The following is a 21905-nucleotide window of genomic DNA, read 5'->3' on the forward strand; positions in this document are numbered from 1 at the left end:
ATATTCACAGAGCAGACTCACGACAAAAGGCAGAATGGATACAAATGGTATTATTTAAAGCTTATGCGTTGTAACCAGAAAAATACTTGCATGACAGTCAAAACCTCCAGCAACACAGCACAAGATGAAACGATCGACTTATTTTGACGGGATATACAATAAGCATGCAGGTAGGCACGGCACTCTAAACATAAGCGATTAATAACTGCCGTGGGACATCACGAGCTGGCAAACCAGTCAGTCTGTGCAGTTTCACGAAGGCAATGACAAAGGCACAGAGGCAGTAGGTAGGGATTATCAGGAAAAGTTCGACCAGGACAGAGATGTCGGTTAAAGATCCAGGCAGCAGCAATATGTAGGCAACGGGGCTTCACCGATGTTGATTTCTCCGCAGGGCAGAAATAACATCAAGCCCGAGATGGCAAGAGCATGCTTTGCAGGAAAAGCAAGCCGAGGGTCCACTTTATTGTAACACACGGCAAGCCACCGATTCCCGAGGTAGGTAACACACTGCTTCTGTACACCCTCTGTGCAGAGGTGGGGCTCCCCCGGCACCTCGGCAGACATCCATCTATTTACATATCATTAAAAAAGAGAGAGTGGAGCAAAGTAACAAAAGTGCACATGGGATTTCAGCGAAATGGAATCTGAGATGAGAAAAAACTACTTTGTATGTTACAAAGTAATTTCAACGTCTTCCTTAAGGGAAACAGGGACGGGTGAGAATTTGTACGTTGACTCCGTGACTCACGATAAATGTTAAGATCCCTCTGGGTTTTTTAAGGATGAAATTTTACCTGATCATTCACGTGAGGGTGGGATCTCATTGTGAGTGAAATTTCCAAAGGCAACTGTCTTATCCCTGGGGGATCATTTTAGACATTTTAAAAAAAATCTCTATGCCGGGATAAAAGGGGCCATTTTCTGCGAACAGAAGCGGTGTTAATTTTGTAGCAATCAACCAAGAAAAGGGCAACAACCGTGGAGAGAAAGAGCAGGATGTACCTGGCAGGACTGTCAACCATGCTGAGTGAAAGGATATCCCAATAGAATTACCCGCCAAGCACGTATACTCCCCAGCATCCTCAAAAGTTACATTCCGAATATAGAGAACCTCAATCTCTTTGTCCGTGGTATTAACACCGGCGGCCTAGAAAACAAGGGAAGCAAGAGAAAAGGCTAGACGACCCAGGAATGATTGTGGAGGGGGCCGTGGAACCGTGAGGCATCACACCGGGGGCTCCGGCAGGTGCTGGCCACCAGAAGATTCCGACTGCAGCCCGTCCACAGAGCCCACAACCGAGAGACACGGAACGACACTGAGCAGCTCACCTCCACAGGCCCTGTCACCACACCGGCTTCACCACCTAGACATGCATGCAATCAAACGCATGGAAAAATCAACCCACAGAGATCCATTCTCTTAGCCTTTGTTTTGCTTTGGATTTAGGGATGGTTTTCCAGAAGTTTGGCGCCCAAAAGTCCAAGCTGGGTTCTGGTCCTGTTGGCTGCAGACTCCCACCTTGACAAAGGGATGGTTCTGTCTCAGTGACCGTGTCATAAAACAAAACACTGGACACGAGCCCAGGTGGACACCTGGCCTACCCTTCCGGCCCGGTGGGAACCAACCAGGGTGGAACTGCGTGTCAGCTACCAGACTCCAATTTTCACTCCTGCGTAACCATTTTGACTTAGGTCGCATGGAAAGCAACAGAAGTAGGATCTTGGTAGCAGAGAAACGGGGTGGGTTTTTTTTTTTTTCATTAATATCAACATTCAAGTGTGGGTCGTGACAAACTAAGGCAGGCAACCTGTTGTTGCCTTTGACAGGGTCCAGCAGTGCACCGATTAAAATGGACTATGCTCGACGAGGGGACGGCGAGATCAAGGGCAGTATCTCACGAGCACCAGTCACGCCACCAAGAAGTAATGTTCTGCTGGAAAAATCACACAGTGCCGATATTTCTCTACAAATCTGCGGCAGGAGAAGGTACGAATTCGGCTGATATGCAAACGTCACAAATTCAACCAGGCATGCCGGTGTGTATTTAAAATGCAGAAGATGTACAGCGATGGGGCATGTGCAGCCCGGACAAGGTTAACCAGAAGGAACGACTTAAAAACTGGGTGGGGGGGGGTGGGGGGTGGAAGGCAATCTTTGGAAGAAATTAGAGCAACATTTTGAACATTGTGGGCATTTTTCCATGGCTACTGGCATCATACCAGCTGCATCACCAGAGAAAGATTATTATGAATATACCAAGGCCACAGAGTATCCTATAAGCTGCCTGCAGTCTCTCAAAGCACCAAGTCTTTTCAGCTTCTATATCCAGCCTTCTTTAAAAAACAAAACAAAAAAACAAAAAAAAACAAAAAAAAAACAAAAAAACACAGAACGTTGTTACCTTGCTGTTTGGGCAGGACAGTGAGCCAGGCAGACTGGTTGGCCTGCCCTATATAATTGGAGACCTTACATATATACTCCCCAGCATCCGCCTCCGTCACATTGAACAGAGCAAGCACTTCTGCATTGGAACTATTTATCCCCGAGTGCTGGAACAGACACAGGAGAACAATATAACGGCCAACCAGGAGGAACTTTGTACCGTCTAGGGTCCCACCACCAATGCACCACAAGAAAACAGCCTCCGTTAGGTCTAAACAGCTGCCTCGACGGGTTGTGGGTTCAGAAAGGTCAAAGTAAGCCAACGGGTGGACACTAGAAGTGACCCCGTGGAGAGGGATGGAAGGGTGTGATGGATACCCAGCAGAATGGACTGGTAGTTCCGGGTTGGTCATTTTCTAGTTCTTTGAGCACTGGTGTTCTCACTGGTTGGGAGGTCTTAGTGGAGCTACCTATGGTTCTACTGGAAGACTGTTCTTTTTAAGGACGCTCTCTTATGGGCACCCACATGCGGGAGACACGGGAGGCAGTGGCTGAGAAGAGGGTGTACAGACTTAGCTGCCGCTGGCTATCACCATCCTGCAGAGTAAGACAGATCTAAAAAATAAAGAGGCTGATGCCATTAACACGGGGACTTGCAAGGAACCAAATTAAGAAACACAAGGAGAAAGTTTCCTTGTTCAGCACCTCACTAATGCGAAACCACTCTCTGAAGGTTAGTGTCTAAACCACATTTGGATGGATTTCAAAGGGGAAGGAGTTTTCTTTTTAAAGCAAAATGTAAATGGTTTCTAAAAGATGGCTACTACCACCGGACCCTAACGTCGTGTTAAGAGAGAACGACATCGGCGGTAACGATGCACACTGGTACAATGCCTAGAGGTTACAAAGCTCGCTCCGTGCACGCCATGGCGTGGACCCTGCACAACTACCCTGTCGGGGACCTAGCAGCACAATCCCCGCTTTTATGGATGTGCGGCCGAGCCTAAACGTCTCGTCTGAGATCTCAGGGCTGATAAATAGATGAATTATTCTGACTCCAACTAGAATAGCCCTGCCAGCACCCCGTGGGGTCCCTTCTGCAATTTTACTAGCAAGTCTAATAATCTGCTCATTCCCGAAACACACTCTCTCCTGGCCGGTCCAATAAGAGCATCATTTTCTGACACCAACAGGAAATCAAAGAACCGGTCCCCGAGTCCACGACGGAGACCCCAGGAGTGGAGTCCCTTCAGATTCAGAAAGTCCTCACCTTCAGAACCTTGAGGTAGGGTAGCCCGTCGGGTCCGTATTTGCTGCCGTTCTTTTCCACGTGTTTGATCCACTGAATGTGGGGCTGGGCATCGCTGTAAACTTTGCAGACAAACTCCACGTCGCCTCCGACCACGGTGGAGGCATTGGCAGGCAGTCCAGCCTGGAGGATGGGCCGGTGTGGTGATCGCTCTGAGGGAGAGAGGGAGGGAAGGGGGAGCGGGGACGGGGCAGGGGGAGGTGGGGGAAGACGGATAAATGAGTTGTGTTGTCCAGAAGGCTGTTCGTGAACGCAAGCCAAAAAGGCCTCAAGTCTGCTGGCTGACTCCTTTGAAATAACACCGCGGCCCAATGCATAACAAAAACGACTTCAAAGGAGCCTGCTGGAGCACGACCCTTGTAAAAAGAATACTTATTTAGAAAACAGAGAGAAGAACTGCTTGTATCTCAAGTTATGGGTTGTCCGTGGCCACCTACCCAACAAGGGAGAAGGTTCTGACCATCGAAAGACAACGGCGGGGGAACGGGGGCCCCTTCGCGGGTCCCACTTGGGATCATATCGGAGACTCACGCTGACCATAAGCTTCACGTCGCAGGCAAGGGACAAGACAGAGGCGCCCCGAACACCCAAATGGCTCCCAGACACGGTAGCTCCTGAAACGTCTCTATGATGCTCTGAGAAGATTTCGTTTCTTGTTTTGAAAAGAAAAACTGAACGCTCAAGCTCCAAGTCATGAACTCCTGAATGAACAACCAGATTTATCTCTTTTCAATGGATTTACTCCATTTTACTCTTTATTCACCCATACGTGGGGGAGGGGCAGAGAGAGAGAGAGAGAGAGAGACACAGAATCCGAAGCGAGCTCCAGGCTCCGAGCTGTCAGCACAGAGCCCGACGCGGGGCTCGAAACTCACGGACGGAACGCGAGATCACGACGTGAGCCGAAGTCGGACGCGTAACCGACTGAGCCGCCGAGACACCCCATAAGTAGACATCCTTTATTCAGACGCGGCACCCAAAGAAACAGACAGACATCAGTTCCCCAATCCTGGTGATGTGCTAGGCCACGTTCGAGAAAGCCCCATCGAGGGTATGCTTGCCACCCTCACGTGCCTTGCCTCTCTCTCTAGGAAAAGAGTTCTCAACAAAAGACATCCCTCGTCTTACACCTGGCAAAGTTCCTCTCCGGCTCAGAGGTGGTCTGTGCGGAAGTCCCACAGAGGCAACCGCGTCCAGGTTCGTGAGACGTTGTACACAAGAGTCCCCAAGAATCTGGTAGTAACAGACCAGCCTGCTGTGTGATCCTGTCCACAAAGGCCCTAGGATCACAAAGCGGCTGGGATCCTCCTACGTGGCAGTTTGGGCAAGAGCCACACGTACCCAATCCCCCATCCGTCGACCCACAAACGTATTACCCCGTCCCCGTGTACATGCACGTGTGAGTCAGCCTCCTTATCTCTGTCCACACCGCAGATACCACCGCGTTGAACCCCAGCTTAAAAAACGGCCAAGGGAAATAAGGAGGTCCCAGCCGACCCGCCACACCAAGGATGCCTCCACCCTGCACCTGGGTATCCCTGTGCACCGGGCTGGAAATAGCAAGTTAGAATGATAGATATCTGAGTGCTTCTATATTTGGGCCTTTCAGATGAAAATATCATTTAGTGGAATTTGTTGGACACGAGCCAGACCATGTGCAAATTGATTTTACTGCACAAGCCTGTTGGTCTTTAAAAACGTAAGAAAAAAAAAAAAAAAAAAAAAGAATAGAGAAAGAAAAAATGCTAGTGGGTTACTCTTAGCACATTTCATTCCAGAGTCTCCCATCACTTCACAGACACCTACGTTTTCACATTAAAAAGATAAGGATTGCAGAGCCTCCAAAGAAGTCATTCATTTGCCTGACATTACCCTGTAGGCTACGCGAAGAACCCAGAAGTCCTAGTTTTGTGGGCAGAAAATCTCAAAGCTGGGATCCCTTCAATCACCAGAAACCCTCCCTCTTCGGCTGATATGTCATCCCAGGAATGGGCCACAGCAAGCCTCCCGGTCAGGTCTGGCGGCCAGCTGGATGCCACGGGGACCCGGCTTGCAGCTGGCAGGGACAGGTCTGGTTTAAATCCCGGCTAGCCCCGTCCACGTGAGAAGAACAGAGTGAAGTCCACACATGCACTGTCCTCGCCAGGCCTCCTCCCAAGAGACGCAGCGGGAGGGGAATCTGGCCTCCGGGCCGGATGCTGCCAGCCAAGCTCACGAAATATGCTCCTTTTCTACATACCGAATGTTGAGGAGGTTTCCTCGTTCCCAGAGAGAAGTGACTTTTAGGTATCAATTCATGCTCTGGCTCGGCGTTCCAGTTTTGTGTACATGTGCTTGTGTGTTTTCAAGGTAAATATTTACAGTGGACCGAAATATTTATTCTCGGAAACAAAGGTACTGTAAAATCTTAAATGTCATGAGCCAGATCAGCTGAATTTCAAACCGAGTTCTCCGTCTTAAACATACTTGTTGCTAATAAATCGTTTCACAAGCAAACATTGTGCACGTAATACCAAATAATGATGTCCTGTGAACAATGGTTGCTTTCAGACCGCCCGGCATCTCTGGCCTGCGCCAGCCTTCAGCAGGGAATGTAGTCACTGGGGCAACACTGGCAGGGCCCGCTACAGACCTGCAGCCTCGTTTTACTTGCGGTCGACGTGCCGCTGCGTTCCAGTTATTAAGTTATTCCGTTGCTATCTTGACTATTTTCACCAAAAAAAAAAAAAAAAAAAAAAAAGCCTCTGCAATGGCTTAATGTTATTGCATTTGCAAATTACAACACACCAAAGTTGCCGGCTTGCAGTCTCGAATTTATCCTCTCGAATTTTCTCCCCTTATACAAAATAACCCCTTAACCACCACCACCCCCCCCCCCCGGCTCCCTCCGCCCTTTCTCACTTTGGGTACAAAAACCGGCAAGCGGGATCGCTCTGTAATCGAAACCTTACACCGTCTTCCAAAACTTATTACAGCTGCCTTCGGTATAAAATGAAACCTTAGAGAATGTTATTTAAAATGTTTTTAAAAAGTCAGTAGGCCTCATGTTTCGTTTCTCCACATCAGGCTTTGATTTCCTTTGCAACCTTATTCTCTGCCCTTAAACAAGTCAGAGAGCAGGCCCCAAACATCTTGGAAAAGGTCCCGGGATGCCAGCATCTGCAAAGCACGGTACGGCTCATCTCAGATCCTGCAGCCATCACTCTTCCCTGGTGTCTGTCAGACCCGTCCGAGCGGTGGTCAGCAGTAGGGGGGAGGACAGAAATTAGAACAGGAGTTCTCACCCTGGGGTGAGAGTGGGACACGGGAGTGGCTCCCGCAGAGGCGAGACCTCCGTGGCCAGGCTCCAGTGGGCACCTGGGAAATACCACAGGAACAGGACAGTGATGGTGGCATAAGGACCCTCCACAGCCAGTGTGCTCTCCCCCAACCTCACCAGGCCCTGGGCAGAGCAAACTCCTCAGGTTCCCAGCGCTTTGCACAACAAGCCAATGTAAAAAAATAATAATAATAAATAAGTCAATGAATTATCTCTGGATTAGAGAATAATGGATCAGAGCTGGCCCATCTGTTTTATTATATTTTTTAATGTTTACTTATTTTTGAGAAAGACAGACAGTGCACGAGCAGGGGAGGGGAAAAGAGAGAGGGAAAGACACAGAATCCGAAGCGGGCTCCAGGCTCCGAGCTGTCAGCACAGAGCCCGACACGGGGCTCGAACCCACGAACCGTGAGATCACGACCTGAACCGAAGTCGGACGCTCAACCCCCTGAGCCACCCAGGTGCCCCCGGCCCATCTCTTGTTCTTCTACGTGATAACAAAAATCACAGCTTCTCCACCAGGAAGGATTTACAGTTTGGGGCAAGGTTCTCTTACAGCATGTTTAACTCTCTGATCTTATATAAAACAGATTCTTTTTTTTTCTCTCTTTGCAGTGAAATAAATATACGGAAAACAGAGAAGCTGATGAGCAGCTCACCCCTGTGCCCTTATGGAGGTTTTTAAAAAAATATCCATTCTGAGTTGAGCAGGTTGCACAAAGACAGTGCCCGGACCTGGAACAGGGTCGAGAACCTTCAAAAGAGCAACTCTAAGGCCCCTGCGTGAATTCCGACTTGAGACGGGATGGAAAGCACCCCACAGGGTGCCGAGAAGGCAGCTGGCTGCACTATTGGAACGAGGTCCCATCAAATCAGTGCATAGTAAACACAGGCTGATGCGCTTTAAAAAACACATTCTCTCCTCCGCGTTTTCGCTCACCACCACCACCCCCCCCCCCCCACCCCGTGTCAAGAGCTCCGAGTGAGTCCACTTTCCCCAAGCAGAAGGCCCAGCGGCTAGGAGTCTCCACTTCGAGACTGACCTTCTCAAGTCCTGCTCCAAAGCTCGGAGCCACAACCAGAAAGAGCGGGCGGAAAAACAGCCTGCTTCGCTCCACGAGGTAATTACGGCGAAAGAGAGAAAAATACCTGAGTGACAAAGAATAAATCTTTGTTAATTGACCACTGAAACTTTATAACATGCCAGTCCCTCCTCTGGACATAATAATATGTTGGCTCGTAAGAGATCTACAACTTTTGCTCTGACATAGCAAAGGCCATAAAAAACGTCCAGCGAGCATGTCTACAGGCTCAGTAAATACGCATCCCGGGGATCAGAAGGAGACCAGGTTCTTAAATTACACCTATAAATTAATCAAGCCCAGAGCTGCTGGTTTCCCAGCACACATTGGTCCCCTGAGCATTTCTCCCCAAAAGTGCAGCCGCGCTTGCCACAAAGAACCGTTTCGAAGCTGCTCTCTCAGCAGCAAAATGCCAAGAGGCTCAAATCACACGGAGTGCCCCGTATGGATCTGGAAATAGCACGTCTCCTGCTCTGGGGCACCCGCACACTCGCAGAGCGTGGAGAACCTTGCCTGCTCCGTCTTAAAACTGAAATCAAAACGTAGCTACCCTTCGTCTAAAATGGCAGTTTCTGAGCCACTTCAAGGGGTCTGGATGGGGAAAGAACGTTCTACAACTTGGAGGACAAGTGAAAACACCAGAGAATGCTTCTCCTAAAGCCCAGCCTCGCTTATTCTCTGAAGAGTAGGCAGTGGTCGCTTTTGTTGCATCAAAACACACTAAACCAGTTGGCATGAGGTGATCAAAGCCCTCTGGAGTCTGAGGCGCCCATTAGCCTGCTAAAGACCTCGTGCTAATTACAATTAGCAGAAGGAGCGCATTGCCTTGTCAAGACTCTACCTGATGCACTCAGCCCAGACGGGACAGATCTAGTAGGGTTCCGAGTTTTGTGTCTCCGAACTTTTCTCCAGCGTCTCGAAATCAGCACAAAGGGAGGTCAGAACTAAAACTGATCAGGAGGAAAAGGCCAGGTTTGGAGGGAAGGCAACAGGAAGGAAGGAGCACACTTTTAGAAACAGTCCAAGTACCCGTAGCTCTTCCGTCACCTTCCAGAACACAGGAGTGGCCTGGGAGACGGAGCACCCAGAATAACTTTTTAAAAAAGAAAAAAAAAATGCACGTTTGTAGGAGGTCACCAGTTTGTTGCTCTTTCTCTGTCCTCAGCTTAGCTTAGCCTCATTTGCCTCTTGCCTGATTCTGGAAGTCTCGCAGAACTGGGCTGGGTGGGGATCTAGCTTCCTCCAAAACATACGCATTTCTCCTACAGAGACACCAAAGTCTGCAGACCAAGCTCGTCGGGGGAAAGCCCGAGTGTCTCCCCTCCAGCGCCGAAGCCCCTCGGTGACTTCTGGGGGCCGCACCACGTGAAATGCTAGAAGCAAAACACCACTAATTCCTTTGTGCTTGCTCGATGAGGTGGACGGCGGAGTGAAGTTCTGGCCGAGGCTGGGCGGCCTGGGAAGACCAAAGCAGGTGGAGGCAAAGCGCCTTCCCTAATTAATGTCACAGACGGTATTATGTGGCTGGGGGCTGAGTGGCTTCTACCAGCTGGGTGTCAATTTAGGTCTTCTTGGGCGAATTACAGGAGGAGGGCTGTGTGTCATTTACACCCCAAATGTTACCCTGAGCTCTGTGCCTTCCAGAGTGAAACCGGAACGGTAGACGCTCAGGTGACCATGAAGTTAGGTCAAAGTTAGATTCAAAAGCGGCCTTCCTGGGCGGCTCAGTCGGTTAAGCGTCCGACTCTCGATTTCGACTCAGGTCCTTACCTCTCGGCTCGTGAGTTTGAGTCCCGCCATCAGGCTCTGCACCGCCTGCTTGGGATTCTCTCTCTCTCCCTCTCTCTCTGCCCCTCCCCTGCTCTCTCTCCCTCAAAATAAATAAACTAAAAAAAATTCAAAAATGCCTTTTCTTAAGTTAAAAGGAGACGTGGCTCTGGGATGATGAAAAATTCTGGGGGTTAGACGGTGGTGATGGTTGTGTAACCACGTGACTGTATTTAATGCCACTCGACTGTACCTTCAATAGTGGCTAAAATGGTCCATTTCGTTGTTATGCACACCTTGCCACAATTTTTTTTAAAAAAGAGAGAAGCGGCAAAGGTGACGTGATCACAGAGTGAACAAGATCGATTTCTAGGGTCGCGGAAAACCTACCTTCTCAATTAGTTAAGTGTATTTATCTTGTCCCGTTTACTGACAGCTTTTCTCTGCCCTGACACAAAGGACTCCACACAAGGTCCCTCCCCATCTTGCGCTTGGTTTTCACGCTGATGCAAAACTCAGACGTCAGTCTCCCCAGGCTCGCTCCAGTGGCGCTGGGGTAAACACAGCTGAGCGCGGTCACGCTGGGAGCCACATCACAGAGCCTCAGCACCACGCCACGAGCCATGGGGGGCAGGGGGCTGCGACATCTTTCAGGAATGCCAAGACTATCAGCCGGAGTCTGCATAGCTGGGTTTCCTCCCTGGGAAGAGTATGACGGAGATGTTTTTTCAAAGTCCCGGAATTAAACATACCTTTTGCTGAACTCCCAAAATCAGAGTATCTTCTCTCAAACGGTTTGCAAAGAAGCTAAAAATCAAATCACTGGGGAGTCCCCCAAATACAGCAGCGCTTACAGTGAAGCTTTTTATGTCGAAGATATTTTTGTCGACACCAAAGAGGGCCCGGTTAGTCTACCTCTGGAAATCTGTCCCAGAAAAATGGTCACCCGGGTGGCCAACAAATGGATGTGTGCAAAGCTTGTCACGGTGGCCTCTTCTGTAACGGGAAAACAGCCTAAGTCTCCACCCAGGGGGAAAATGATTAAGTAAATTACACTCTATCCAAGACAGAAGAGCATACGGGTCACTAATAATAATGAAATAATCGATATGTACAGACACGAGAAGATGTCTACAAAAATAACGTTCGCAGGCTTCATCAACTTTCCTCATTCAAAAGGCCTTAATTCTAGAGGAAGTCAAGAAACTCTACCACACTTACCTCTTAGATGTTTTATTTTGCTCCTGGGGTGGTTCAAACAGAAGTAAAAGCTTTCAGCCCATCTGAGCAAACAAGAAATGCCTCCCTTTGGTACAAAGTACACGAAATGATAAAACCTCACTGGACTTCTTAGAGGCAAACTCAGACACTGAAAATAGAAGGGATTCTGGATACTCCTTGCCGGAAGCATCACCAAAAGAGAAGCTTCCAAAGGGTCACCGAGCTCATAGAAGGCTCCACTTCTCACTTTCTGAGCCAGATGAGATACCCCAAGGCAGCCTGCAACCCTCCCTACCAAACGTTCGGGGATAGTGTCATACATTCTGTTGGCCAGAAGGTAGAATGTAAAGGACTAAATCCTTGACTTTTCTGCCCCGGTCCAGAGCGTAGACTGAACCCAATAAAATGAGGAAGGACTTCCTTTTTCAGAGAAAGCACAACTGCCCAATGATCCTTCCAGAATAACATCCGATGCCTGTCTAGCGAAATACCACTTTTTCTTTTTGAGGGGAAATATGTCCGGGGCACAATGTGGCCCATCGATTTGCATACTTCTTTGGGATAGAAGTTTGTGTGAGAGAACCCTAGAAGGAGGAGGCTCTGCGAGAAAGAAAGAAAAAGTGTTTCTATCAAGATCCAGGAATCTCCATCGATACCTACCACCTCCCCGTGGCACTCTGGGATCTTCTGTGCTGTGACCGTCAACTGACTGCCACCCCGAAGGCCAGCCACAGGCTGCTTTCCCAGACAGGATTAACCAATCTAGAGGGCTCTGCTCAAACCAATGAGGTTCTCGCCTCCTCAACCTCTCTCTTCTCAGAAGGAGAAGCAGGAAATCTTCCCCCTCACAACACCAACACCCCCCACCCAGCCATCTCTTCCCCACCTCCCACCTGCGTTTGATGTCACTAATGGTGGAAAGATGCGACAGGAGCTCTGGAAGCCGCCTGTCCCCAAGGAGCCTGCCCTCTAGGTTGGGAGCCCCTTCTTACAACACGGGGTCATTTCTGCCCTGCCCGCCCCTGACTGTGAAAACACACCAAACACAAACTCAGCACACACAGCAGTGGGCTCTTCTCAAGGAGGGGGAGTCCAGAGAGGCACTCTGGTGGAGGCAGCATTTAAAACAGGAAGAAATCTGATGGCATTGCCAGATTTACACTTTGATGAGAGTTGACTGTAATACTTCCCAACGGGGGGTCTCCTGGTTTAAAAAGGTGACTGGAAATGGAGGCCGTACGGAGTTTGGAGAGAAACCCTGAAGAGGTCTTGCTTCAGAACTTGCTGCGTTGGGGCGCCTGGGTGGCTCCGTCGGTCAAGTGTCCAACTCTCGATTTCGGCTCAGGTCACGATCTGGCGGTTCGGGAGATCGAGCCCTGCGTCCGGATCTGCGCCGACAGCACGGAGCCTGCTTGGGATTCTCTCTCTCTGCCCCTCCCTCTCTTTCTCTCTCAAAATAAATTTTCAAAATTAAAATTAAAAAAGAAAAGAACCTGCCGTGTCAAGAACCACAAACTCCAAATGTTAAGTAACCCGATAAGCCGTGTTTTCCATTATTCTAATTCGGCACACACTGGCGGCACAGTTCGAGCTCATACTGGGCACCGTGACTGGCATCCGTGGACTTACGTCTTCGGGCCGGGACTCCTCGCTGACGCTGGGACAGCAGCAGCTTTCTCCCCACGCCCTGCCCTGCCCTACACTTCCCTCTGGGTACGGTCGAGAGATCCCTCTTCTTACAAAACCCTGTAAGACGGTAACTTGTCTGTAACGCTTTCACATCCTCTTTGCCCACACCATAGACCCAACGCCAAAGATGAGGCAGGAGATCAAATATTAACCTTCTCCCCCAGCCGCCTCAGCCGGGACCCCTGCCAGAACCGAAAGCAATCCACAAGGCTTCCTTCCTCAACTACGGGGCAGAGGGCAACTGATGGCTTGCGGAGAGCATGGCGAAAACACTGACATCACCGCCCACGGTGCCCAGGACGAGCAACTTCTTCCCGGTAGTGGTGCGGCAGGAGCGCACTTATTTGCTGGCCGGTACGCTGGGAGGGAGGCAGCTGCCCGCCGACCAGCTTTGGCCCCCTGAAATCCCGGTTGTGAAGCGGGTATAAACATCTGCTCCGTAGTAACCAAAACCTCATTGAACAGTAGCTCAAAAGAAGTTTTGAAATCTCCGCCCTGGAGGAAAGGAGAGGGGAGGAGGGACCACTCCTTCAACCAGGGCTGCACGGAATACACCTGTCTCGGCCCAGAGATCCAAGAGGAGGTGTGGACCACCTCGTGATAGTGACTAAGAGTCAAATCCTATGGTCCTATTATTTAAAAGCACTGCCCCAGGGCGCCTGGGTGGTTCGGTCGGTGAAGCTTCTGACTCTTGAGCTCAGCTCAGGTCATGATCTCACCGTTTCTGGAGTCGAGCCCCACTCAACTCTGCGCTGACGGTGGGGACCCTGCCTGGGATTCTCTCTCCTTTCTCTCTGCCCCTCCCCACTCGCGCTGTGCTCTCCCCCCCTCCCCCACCACAAAGTAAATAAACATAAAAAAATAAATAAATAAAGCACTGCCCCCTACTACCTCATCCCCCTCCAGGGGGGCTACGTTTCCACCCCCACTTTACAGACAATGGAACTGAGGCTCAGAGGCTCCTGGACGTCTGACGCCATAGAGCTACCGAAGCTGGAAACGAATGTGAACGTCTCCACCGTGTCATTCCCCGCCGAGGCGCGTCCAGCAAGGGCTGGAGCGTCATGAGGGCTGAGTGGCAACGGGCAGGAAGAAGAGAAGGAAATGCGGCAAAAGGACTGTGCTTCCTACTCAACCCTGCTGGGCTCCATGATTCTACATTAACGAAACAAGCCTACTTATGAGTACAGCGCTCGCTGTGACGTATTACCTAGCATGGCACCCCAGCCCCCTGTCAACAGGGGGCTTTCTATCCCCCTCCGGCGAGATTTCACAACTCTAGAGCTGGCACGCAGGACCAAAGTCAGGGTAGACACCGCGTCTTAAACCCAGAGCAAGGAAAGGAAAGAATCGGTTGGCGGCAAGATGAATACGGAAAATCAAATGAGGCCTGGCCAGGAAGCGTCTAGGTCAAGATGCTTCAAGTTCAGAACCCCCAGGGGCTCTGTGGGACTGAGGCTGGTGGACGCCAGGGAAATGCACACACGTGGCAACTCAGAAAGTGACAGCCCGGCGTTCAAGGCGCTAAAATCTCCAGGTGTGCTGTTTTGTGTGGTTAATGCCACCTAGGGTCACCCCTCATCAAACAGAGAAACAAAAGCTTTCGTCTAGGAGCCACGGTGTGGCAGAAAACACGGACAGAGTGTGGTCTTCTGTCAGGAACAAGTGAGCAGGAACGATCCTAATTTTGACAGTTTCGGTAATAACACCAACCAGTTAATCAACGAGGCCACCATTTCATTTACGTAAACACACTTTGTTCCCAACCCGAGAAAGATTCCACAGTTCATCCCGGACAAGTGTAAGGGTCCCCTGAGGGACTCGAACCTGCCTCGGTCGCCCTTCTTCTGCTCAGGGATCACACTGGAGGCTTTGTCTTCCCAGGACAGAGGCTGCCCCAAGCAGTAAACAATTTACGCAATTTCTCCTTCTCCCACTGGGGATGGGCCGCCAAAGGCTCAGAGTGCCAGGTGTCAGCCTCAGAGCCAGGCTTATCAGTCAGTGCCTGGAATAACAGATTCTTCATTCCTCCCAAGTACACACCGGAGGGGGGAGGTTAGCACTGGGACAGATTCCTTCGGCTTTCAGGCCCCGTCCCATCACGCCCAGAGCCCAGTTACAGCAGATTTATGTCATGGACTAGTCGACAGCAGCCTTCTGGTCTCCCGCTGAGCAAGTCAGGGCTGGTGAGGTGGCCTCAGTGACCCTCCACCCAGCCAGAGGGATGCTTGGCCGCTGACTGGCTCCCAACTGTCTACTGAGACACTATCTAGCGCTTATAGCGCTCTTGTCCTAGGGGAGGAGAAATCTCTGGAAAGTCAGATAGAGGGTAATCAGTAAATCCAGAGGCACTCACTGTTTCCAACCTCTGCCCCCCAAATGCCCAATGCCAGGTGAAAAGCTCAAAACTTACGGTCTCTGGGATTGCAGAACTGGGACACCCAAAGGGAGGAAAAGTTCAAAGCCAAAGGGTGTCTGAGGAAGGACGAGCAACTCGTCCATTCAATACCTTCATCTCTCTCTCTCTCTCTCTCTCTCTCTCTCTCTCTCTCTCTGTTATTTTGCAACAGAGCTGAACGTGGGGTGGGGATAACAGCAGTACCTTTTCAGAGTCCTGCAGTGGTCCCTGCTGGTCCACACCACAGGACACCAAAAACAGAGACCTCCATGTGTGGTGCTTGGAGCATTAACCTAGGCTTTGAGGACACCGGATGGAGACCCCAGATCTAGGGTTCAGTTCTCAGCAAATAAATGCCTCACCGCCCCCCCCCCCCACTCCCCAATTTGATGTTCCTCAACTGTAAGAGGGCTGACAGGTGAAGGCAGAGGCCAGCTTGAAGAACCCGGGGCTCTCAAACACCACGATCTTCCTCTGCATCCTGATCAGTCCTGGGACAGCCCTGACGACCACGTTAACCAAAGGCGTAACCCAGCAGGGGCCCCACCTGTTGGTCCCAGCAGGGCATTCGGTTTATTTACCAGAAGGTCTGATGGGGTCTAATTAAACCTATTAAAAATGCCCTTTTTTTAAAGTTAATTTTGAAAGACAGAGAGGGAAGTGCAGAGAGAGGGGGAACAGAGACTCCCAAGCAGGCTCTGCCCTGACAGCAGAGAGCCGGATGCGGGGCTCAAACTCATGAGCTGCGAGATCACGGCCTGAGCTGAAGTCAGATGCTCAACCGACTGAGCCACCAGATGCCCCCAAAATGCCCTCTAACCCTCCAAAGAGTCCCGGTTTGAGGGGAGAAAAATCAGCATTTGTTGTTGGCCCCAGGATGCCAATTCGGTGTTTTCATCTGTTAACCCAACTGATGCCTCATAACCACTGTCGTGGGTTGAACTGTGCCCCACCCCCACCCCTCCAAAAAGAGGAGTCCGTGTCCTAACCCCTGGAGCCTGTGACTGTGACCCTACCTGGAAACAAGGTCCTTGTAATTAACTGAGGGATCTTGAGATGACACTACCCTGTTCCGAGGGCAAGGCCTGAAATCCAGTGACAGGTGACACCTGTGAGCCACAGAGAGGAAGGCCACCGGAAGGCAGAGGCAGACGCCGGAATGACAAGTCACAAGCGGAGAGCTGCTGACGGCCACCAGAAGCCGGGGAGAGGCGTGAAACAGATCCCCCCCCCCCGCCGCCCCCCCTGCACAGTCTCCAGAAGGACCCAACCCCGCTGAAACCAAAGGTTCAGGATGAGTCCGAGGCCACAGCTTCCTGGGGACAGAGGCCCCGCCAGAATCCAGGACTGCGGCGTCCTCCGAGGCGCGATGGCCAAGACCCGCCGGCTCTCTGAGGAGGGCCTGTTTTACTATCGGCACAATTGCCCAGAAGCGGTGCTTCACGCTAATTTTCCCCTGCAAGTAAATGGCTGAAAAATAATGGTGTCAACTTTAGTGAGGATCAAGCAAGGCTCCCGAAAGAGCGCCCATAAACGAGAGCCCTTCCCTCGCACACGACAATGGCTGGCCGCTTCGTGCCCGAGACACAAGAATGTCACTTAAAGTACACGGCTTTTACGTGGAAGTCCTTACGGGGAATGCTGTTCCAAGGAAGGATTTCAATAAAAAGACCTCACCCATTTTGATGCTTCGTAATATCTGAACCGCAACCCTATGTAGCATAGCAACCAAAGTAAACCCTCGGAGGATGTGAACGAGAACAGGACTTGACTTTCGCGGGGAAAGAGGCTCCGGTTTTTCCGGGAGACGCGGACGTGGCCGAGAAGCGGTGATCGCGGGGTGGAATCCTGCACTTGGGCCGCGGGGCCACCAGAAACTCGTTGCTCGGGCCTGAATTCCCTTTTGTCGCCACTCGCGGAGACGTTCAGAACGACCGCCTGCCAACCCTGTAAGTCTACATGAGACTCTGGAGCTGACTCACTTCTTATTTTATGAGTGCTTCTCAAAGCAATTACTGGGGTTTTGAGCAAAGATGAGAGTATTTCACACCTCCGTCTTTCCTGAAAATGTCTTATACTCCACTGACTTTTGGCTTCTATTTATAAAGAAGGTTCAAGGCTTGGAAAATTATTAGGGGTTGAGCTTTAATGGATATTCCCAACCAGCATTGTGTCATTATTGGCCCACGTTTGGCTGGGCAATCTCCCAAATTTGTGACATAATCGGGCCTTTCTCTGCATTCATTACTCCATACGCTCTATGCTCCTCTCTACATCACACCACTGAATCATACGCTCTTTTCAACAACACTGACTGCCAGGGGATTAACATTAGACAGCACAATTCCATTATTCAGCAGCCCAGTTCAAATCCAACCCTAAAACTGTAAGAGAGATTTCAGGGCTTCACAGAGATGAGCTGCCAGAAAGCTCAAAGGAGAGGGGGGGGGGGCGGGGAGGGGGCTTTTGAACGTTTTACATAACAACTCAACCTAAAACCTGCTAGGAGCCGGAGCCCGTGGCTGGGGTGGCCAAGCTGACGGGGGGATTCCTGGAATGGTCCCCGACCGATCCCAATGAACAATCTGTAGGCCTACACAGCCATGAGCCCCGCGGACTGCTAGAGCACAATTATTTTATTCGCACAATAAACTGCTTGTTTCAAAATTAGGCATTGAGAACTTTTAGCCCCCGAACCTTCTTTCCTTAAATAGAAACACTTTCGTGTCAAATTCAGGAGATGTGAGGCCCAATGTGAATTCCACGTTGTGTGCTTAACCAACAGATTTACGGCACGTCGATGCCAAAATAAATGTTCACCATTTTCGTCCCATATTTGAGCGTTACTTCTTTGTGTTTGATTTGTAAAATATCTGTACGTAGTAACTCCCACTAAGAAGCCTTCCATGAGTATCTCTGTGAGAAAAGAGGGTTCTGGAACTCAGTCTTTTAGGAATGCCCACAGGAGCAACATTATGTGAAAGCAACCAAATTTCACAGTAAGGCTTCTGAAGGACAAGAACTTTTTTCACTGAATCCTTACGTACACATGGAAATAAAGACGATCTCATGCTTTCCTAGGGGGAGTTCCTTCTGGATTTAATTTAACTTGATAGAAAATCTAAAAATGGCTTCTGTTTAATTTTCAGTTAACCTAAAACTTCCATTAGCCAAAATCTATGAAATGTGGTTGGTCAAGCTTTTGGAAGGTTTCTTAACGGTTCTTTGGGCAATTCAGGTATCTGTGGGGCCTCTCTTCAAAGAGTTTATAGTTTACTGAAGGAGAAGAAATGCCCACATATGAAATAATACTAGGGACACACGCATAGCAAATGATGGAGGAAAGCCTTCGTTCATAGACACGGTGGCGGGGCAGGAGTCTGTGGAGAAACAAAGGGTCACGTTAAGGCAAAAATCAATCAAGGTGAGCTTGGACTTGAGGCCTTGGGAGCTGGCAATCTGCAAGTGGAGAAGGGCGAACTGGTTAGCTGACCCCCAGCCAGGTCAGGTGGTGATGCCGTGAGTCAGGGTGGAGGACAAGGCAGAGCAAAAGATGGATCGTGCCAAAGAAGGGATCTTAGCCCACCATCCCTGCAACAAGAAGACACATCCTAGGTATCTCCAGTCCTCCAACAAGACAGAGAAACACCCTTCCTTTATCAGTTACAACAAAACCCATCATAAAGGGCAAGATAGGAAGACATTTGAATTCCAGGACAACAGCCTATTGATCTTAAGACATCTAATTAAAGTAGCCTACCTATCTGAGCACTTAGATAAAAAGGAATTTACAAGCCCATATACACAGTTCCCTTTCCACAGGAGCTGAACCCACAGTAGAGCACTGAATGACTTTCTTCTGATGGAAGTAAAGGGCCCCTGGACACTATCCTTCCTCCAGCCAGCTAGAAGTTCAGTCATCACAATACCTTTTCCTTTACTCTTTAGCCAGCATTGCCCAATTGCCCTTCTTTGGATAATGCTGCCTCCCTTTTAAAAACCAAGTTCTCCTAGCACGTATCTGTACCCTTTCCCTGAACACACGAACGTGCTTAAGGGTAATGCCGGCTTTCAGAGTGTCAACACATTTCACACCACGTCCATTTCACCCAAAACGGTGCTAGGGAACCAAGAGGATCACACAAAATACATAAAACATGGCTAATCGGGAAACAGGAACATCGTCAAATGACGGAAGAATCCTTCTCAAACAACAGCTTGCGTTCAGAAAGAAGGAAAACGAACCAACGGTTTCTCTCCTTAAACCATGGGGAGAAACCAGACTCACTTTCGCGGGGTTAAATGAGTCACGCTGTAGCAGGCGGGCGTACAGCTGTCCCTCAGGGAGAAGCAAACTCACCAACAACATCAAGGTGGTACGTGTGATTGATAGAGCCATACTCGTTCTCCACCACACAGGTATAATTGCCTTTGTCAGATGGGACCACGCTCTCCATAATAAGACTCCAGTGCTGGTTCCGTACCTGAAAAGATCAAAGGAAAGGTGGTTATTTAGCAATCTTAGCATAAATTACCAGGTACTCTGCCATCTTGATTTAAAAAGAAGTTGGAGGAGACAAGGAAGGTAGAGAAGAATCACCTGAATTGTCAATTTCCCTCGTGCTAAGCACACAGAATGGAGCCAAACGAAAACAGTCATTATCGTCATGGTGAATGTCGAGCAAGGGGGATAATGACATGTTCAGATATGCAAGTGCATGGAGTGAGTCTGTCGATGAAGGATGGGTTCCCCAAATGGCCAGACCATTGGCCTGCAAAGGTATCAGTGCCCCAGAGCAGGGGAGCCTCAGGCCCCACAGCGCCAAGGAACCATTTAGAGCCAGCACCAATGAGCACCTGCTGTATGCCAGGATTACTGTGCATATTCTGTTCGGCCTCAGCTAATGTGAATTCTCCCAAGGAGCCCACAGGCTAGGTACTGTACTGCTCCTGGAGCCTTCCAGTCTGAAAACCTGCCATTTCTTCCCCCATCACCCCCAGATGCTGTCTGGAAGTCTCAAGAAGTTTCAACTGGGAACACAGGCCTGCCCCTCCCATCTCTGGCAATGCCTAAATAGATGCTACATGTTCCCGAGAGATATACTCAGAATGCCAAATATGGGAGCAATGAATCCTTAGGAAACCTAAGTTGTATATCCGTCTGCTTACAAACTCCTTGAGACTTTTCAGAGAGATAAGCGGCACGTGTGAAAATAAGTTATTGTGATTCCCACCCACCGTTCTGTCAACATGCGAACAGACTAGACTCCAGCATTCGCACCTGGCTTTTAAAGTATTTTAATAGACTCAAACTTTCGAGCAAGCGTGACTTTTCCTTACAAAGAGCCAAAATGCCGATTTCACCTTGCAGGTTTAAGGCTTTAAGGTTTTCCCCCAAATCCAAATCATGTTTTAAAGGCATTTTGGACGAGGCACTCTAGAGAAACGGAGAAGGGGGAAAGAAAAAAAAAAAAAAAAAAAAAAAAGCCAGGGCCCTCGTGGTCTTAACTACGATTTCAGGAATTCCAACTGACCTTCTGCATGATTCCCTGAGCGCTGCAAGTGTTTTCTGCCTTAATCACATAAAAACTGCTAATACCAGCCGAGCCTCTGCAAGCACATGAGTGAGTCAAGGAACTAGAGAATAAAGATCATCTCATGAAAGCTCCATTACAAAAACGGGAGGGCAGAGCAGCTGTCCGCTTTGAAAAGCGGCGCCAACAGAGGTAAGGGGTTATCAGAGCCTGTTACGACTCGAGGCGTGTCATGTCAGATGTTCAGCTCTGTGCAGGCAGGCCAGCACCGCAGGAGCAGCCACCGATGCAGAGGTCACAAACGAGACCACTGCTCATCACGGACGGTCTTATGCAGGATCACGGGGGTGAGGGCTGGACTCCTCTCCTCACCAAGCACAAGCGCTGAAGAGTGAGCTCTGGGCTGACGGTCCCTTTGCTCCAGCCGCGGCAGCCCACCAGCTCCCCCCTGTATCACCATCAAGACTGTCCCAGTCTTAATGTCGTGGAGCCGGCGGGGGGACCGTCATTCTCGCTGCCACAGGTGAAAAGTCTGGCGGTAAGAGGACGCTGCGGGCATCAGACCCCACCACGGAGAGAAATCTGTACTCTGCTTGGGAGAAGCCCCGCTTCCTGCTCCTGGCTGGGCCACGCACTTGTAGGAGGGCCAAACAAGAGGCCAGGGTCCTGCGAAGGAGGGGTAAGCACCTTAGGTGCACAGCCTATAGAAGGAATGTTGTGAAGGAGCGGAGGCGGTTGCTAAATGTCCCAGGGCAGTGAGACTTCTCTACCCCAAATCTCCCCGCCCCCTCCGGGTGCTACCCTGGAGCTGGGTGCTAACAAACTCCTTGATTCAACTTGAGGCAGGTGGGCCCATACAGAGACCCGCCCTCCCCCCAAGCGTGCAGGGGCTATCAGAAGCGGGACTTTCCTGGACTCTGAAAGAGCTAATCACACAGAGGGTAACTTAGGGATGAAGCCAGAGGCCCTAACGTCACCAAGCCACGTAATCCAGCATTTAGCCCTGCTGTAAATATTCAGTTCTTTGAGCCCCCGCTCAAATGTCATGCCCATAAGCCCTTAATCACGACTAGTGCCTGTCTCTGGACCCCATCCAAACTGTCAATGTCTTTCTCGCGCCTGGATCCAGATTTGGCACGGGGCGCAGTCCAAATGGGGCTGAACGTGAACTGCACGGGGAGGGCATCATCTGCTTCT

At 50.1% G+C, this 21905-nt stretch overlaps 1 protein-coding gene across 10 annotated transcripts in view; it reads right to left on the reverse strand.

Annotated features, from left to right (window-relative positions):
* FGFR2 (fibroblast growth factor receptor 2) overlaps positions 1-21905 on the reverse strand; it is a 109776-nt gene that overhangs the window by 36790 nt on the left and 51081 nt on the right. For 5 of the 10 annotated variants that reach the window (XM_023241020.2, XM_019813923.3, XM_019813921.3 and 2 more), the window contains 3 exons: positions 19535-19658; positions 3657-3847; positions 1006-1150 (listed from right to left, as the gene is read on the reverse strand). In XM_023241020.2, the coding sequence (XP_023096788.1) occupies positions 1006-1150; positions 3657-3847; positions 19535-19658 (460 nt within the window). Of the gene's footprint in view, positions 1-1005; positions 1151-2405; positions 2554-3656; positions 3848-19534; positions 19659-21905 lie in introns of all 10 variants that reach the window. The other 5 variants (XM_019813922.3, XM_045040761.1, XM_023241017.2 and 2 more) reach the window with 1 other exon arrangement.

Source organism: Felis catus, chromosome D2 (genome assembly GCF_018350175.1).
Source record: "Felis catus isolate Fca126 chromosome D2, F.catus_Fca126_mat1.0, whole genome shotgun sequence".
Classification (NCBI taxonomy): Eukaryota; Metazoa; Chordata; class Mammalia; order Carnivora; family Felidae; genus Felis; species Felis catus.